Source organism: Phaethon lepturus, unplaced genomic scaffold, assembly GCF_000687285.1.
Source record: "Phaethon lepturus isolate BGI_N335 unplaced genomic scaffold, ASM68728v1 Scaffold56089, whole genome shotgun sequence".
Lineage (NCBI taxonomy): Eukaryota > Metazoa > Chordata > Aves > Phaethontiformes > Phaethontidae > Phaethon > Phaethon lepturus.
Window position 1 is genome coordinate 1 of NW_010565184.1, and position 3,758 is coordinate 3,758.

Here is a 3,758-nt window from a genome sequence, read left to right on the forward strand (position 1 = left end):
TATATATATATAAAATATAATTTTAAGCAATCGTGCAACACTCTTATAAAGGGTTCATTTCACATTTGCTAAATTCTAGTGGTCCTGGAATGCGTAACGCATTCTATTAAAAATACTCCTTTAAATATTAACAATTAGTGTTCAAATCACCAACTAATACAATATTCTTGAGCTGTCAGGGGTTTTAAATAAACCTATCTTTGATCCACGTTCCACTGAATTACACATCATGGAGGTATACAGTCACAACATTAGTGGGTTAAATGTCAAAATGGCATTACAGTACAAAATAGTTAAAAAAAATCAGCTAGTCATACGCTTCTCCATCTGTGGAATTATTATGGCTCACAAGCAACCCAATGAATTACTGTAATCCTTGTTCTTGCAACCAAAGACATTATCTGAATCCCACCTTAATCCTGACTGGTTCATTTACTCCAAATTTCTCAGGTGTGGGTTAAAAATTCACTGCAAGGTGCCCACTGTCCTATGACATCCTGCTGCAAACCGGAAAACACATAGTACTTTATTTAAACATTCCTTAATTGCTACATTTTCCTAGACCACACTAATATATATTGTGTGTGTATATATATAGATATACACCTCTAACGTACATATATACACACACAAACATATATACACACATACACACACGTACCTAGGATAATAGCACACCGACATAACATTAACTCTATACAGGTATTTGCCAAGAAAAAAAATAGGGCATTTCCTCCACCACTTATTCACAAGCTTATGGTTGTTTTTTTTTCGTTTTTAATCCTTGTGTCCCTGATAAAACAAAATGCATGGTTAAACCACAAAACTATATTTTTTTCTCACTTCAAATTTTATGAAGGCATCAGGCACTTTTGATTACTGTTGGTGTGTACAAATATAGCAACATCTTTCTTTTCTTTTTTTTTTATATATATATATATATATATATCCTCTACTGTATCTTCTTTGCTCAGATAACTTATTTTGTGAAATCTTTGGTCCTTGAGTATATTCTGTTTGCCACAGCTGGTTTTCCTGCATTCTCACATTTTTAAAATGTGAGGCACGCACACAGCTGGAAATAATGGACTGTCATCGTACGTGTTTCTGTTTTTATAACTGTACCAATCCACTACTGTTCATTTGGAGCAAGCTGTTTCTGGTAAAGCGTTCTAGTCAAGCAAGCTATACATTCTACACGGTCAATCCATAGACGGCACTTGCTGCAAGCCCCAAATGCAGTAATTCCAATATACATTTTTATTCAGCTTATCTCTGCTTTATGCCTCTAACTTTTAATTCCTGAATACATATAGAATTGTTTTTTGTGATTTTTTTCTTTTTGTTGTTTTTTTTTTGTTTTGTTTCTTTCATATTCTCCCTTTTGCAGATCCCATTCTAGAGTAAGAATAAAAATAAAAGAAAATAAGGCTTTCCCACCTTCTCTATGCCAAAGCTATGGGAGCAGATACTGCCAACCCATATTGTCATCAAGCATTCCTCCCTCACTTATTTCAGGGGAAGCTGGTTGCTTTTAATGACAGGCCTCTTGTGCTCTGGGGTAGGATCCAATTATTTTGGGGTTCTTTCTCGATCATGCTCCTGTTATTTATTAGAAGAACCACAAGCTTTTCCCAAGCTTGAAAACTAGAGCAGATCATCATTGCACAAAACACCCCATTTCAGAGGGACGCATCGCCCCTTCCTACGTCTTAGAAAACATTCTCCCCACAGGGTCTACTAATTTCGGTCCTTAATTACAGGGCAGCCAAGTAGAGTATGTGTGCTGCTGGCACGGGAACACCGTCTGAACCTGCGCAATATAGTAATTGCTGAAGTTGGCATCTGCTACGTATGGGGCTGGCTGGTAATAGCAGGTGACATTGGCCACATTGGGGATGATATTTTGCTCGGCTAGGACCCGGATGGCCAGCATGGTGATCAGATTCAGAGTCTGTCTCCTCTCATGTCCCATCAGGCACACTGTGCTCTCATTCACCACACCGTGAAGGGTCATGAGATAGTCATACTTGCGGTCCTCTAATCCCACAAAGTGGTTCTGCAAGTAGGACTCCAGCTTTCTCTGCTGTTCTCCAATGTCTGAGAAGTCAATGAAAAACCTCGAACACATGTATCTCTGCAGGGACTTAATCTCGGATTCAGAGGCAGCCCTAAAGCCCCTTACCAAAAGGTTGCAGTACTTCAGAAGACCACCTCCTCTGATTTCTTCTGGGTTTCTGGTGGCGATTATCTTGTTGCAGAGGTGATCAAAGGCTTCCTGGAAATCCCCATAGACGCTCTCACCAATGATAGTCGGGTGAAAAGTTTCAGTCATTGGATTCTCTGAGCACTCATAAAAAAGCAGCAGGGAGTCCAGCTTGATTTGGAAGGAATCGACACTGAATTCAAACTGCCGCCTCAGAGAGTCCACAAATTTCAGCTCCACGTTTTTGCCGCTGTTGTTGGACAGGGAGATGAGACTCCATCGGTCTGAATCATTGCAGACTTTTACCATTTTCTGCACATAAGCCTCCTATAATTGGAAAGACAAAATGAGCAAATGAAGACACGGACGCAATGAATTTCCCCTTCACCGCATTTGTTCACATCCCCACTACCCCCACCTCCACCCCGTCTTTGCGTTTCACAAAAGATTTCACGAAGCCTGCAGATACAAACCAGAGAAGAAATGCTTCGTGTGAGAGCCTGGAGGGCTGTCATTGCAAGGGGGTGATGGGGGGGGAGCGTTCTGCTGGGGCTGTCTCGTGCGAGGGAAGCATATGGCAGCACTGCTTCTTTCAATCACTTCTAAATACATCTACACACGAAGCCCATGGCACACATGCCAGCTATCCGTACACCCACACACAAAAGGTCACCGCTACAATCAGATAAGAAATCTTTCCTAGCGGTTTCCACTTCTGTCTCCCCTCCCCACAAAAAAAAAAAACAAACAAGCACAAAACCCAAAACCTTAGCAAGTGTTCACTCCCCTCAATCCTGCTCTTTCAGTGCAGGTTCCACAAATCTGCCCCACATTCCAAAAAATCCCTCTAAAAAATTAATCTTAGAGGCATTTGGCATTCAGCCTAATGAATCCGAGCGAACTGTCTGTGAGAGGAGGGAACATGCCTCTCCGCTGGGGCACTGAGCACACAAGGCAGCGTGCCTTGCAGACGGTGTTGCCTTCTTGGAGATACTAAACCCACAGAAGTTCCCCCCAGCCACCCCGGGACCCGGGCTCGGCCAAACCCAGCTGCCGCAGAGCGGAGCCGGGAGATCTGCAGCGCCTTGCACACACACGCCCCGGTAAGTCAACGCTCCCACCAAATCAAATCAGTGAGAGGGAGGAAAAGACTAATTAATCCTGAGCAGCCCCGGCCAGGACGCTTTACGGCAAACTCCTCCTCGGCTTTAAGCGGGGGGCGAACAAAATCGCTCACGGCTCCTGTGGGTCTCGGGGTGAGGTGGGAGGCAGAGTGCCTCGGTGCACCCCTCCATCCCCCGAGGGGAAGGTGCCCCGTTCCCCGCAGGCAGGCGCTGACACCTGCCCGCTCCGGGCGCCTGGGCCCAGGGCAGGTTTACCTTGAGGGTGAGCGGCGTGATCTTCTCCTTGTTCACCCCCTCGGGTAAGAAATCCAAGAGGCAGTCCAAGACCACGTCCTTCACAGTCTGAAACTCGGCTTCCCCTTTGAGGTCGGCGCAGAAGATGAGGTCCAAGTCCTTGTAGCCCAGGCCGCTGTCCTGGTGCAGGACGT

General features: G+C 44.6%; 1 protein-coding gene across 1 annotated transcript; it reads right to left on the minus strand.

The window, feature by feature from the left end:
- Window positions 1-1,355: 1,355 nt before the first annotated feature.
- FAM46A (family with sequence similarity 46, member A) lies at window positions 1,356-3,753 on the minus strand (the record flags this gene model as incomplete). The annotated part of the gene is made up of 2 exons (XM_010295089.1): window positions 1,356-2,533; window positions 3,586-3,753. Coding segments are annotated over 2 exons (948 nt in total), but the record flags the coding sequence as incomplete, so codon positions are not given.
- Between the last annotated feature and the right edge of the window lie 5 nt (window positions 3,754-3,758).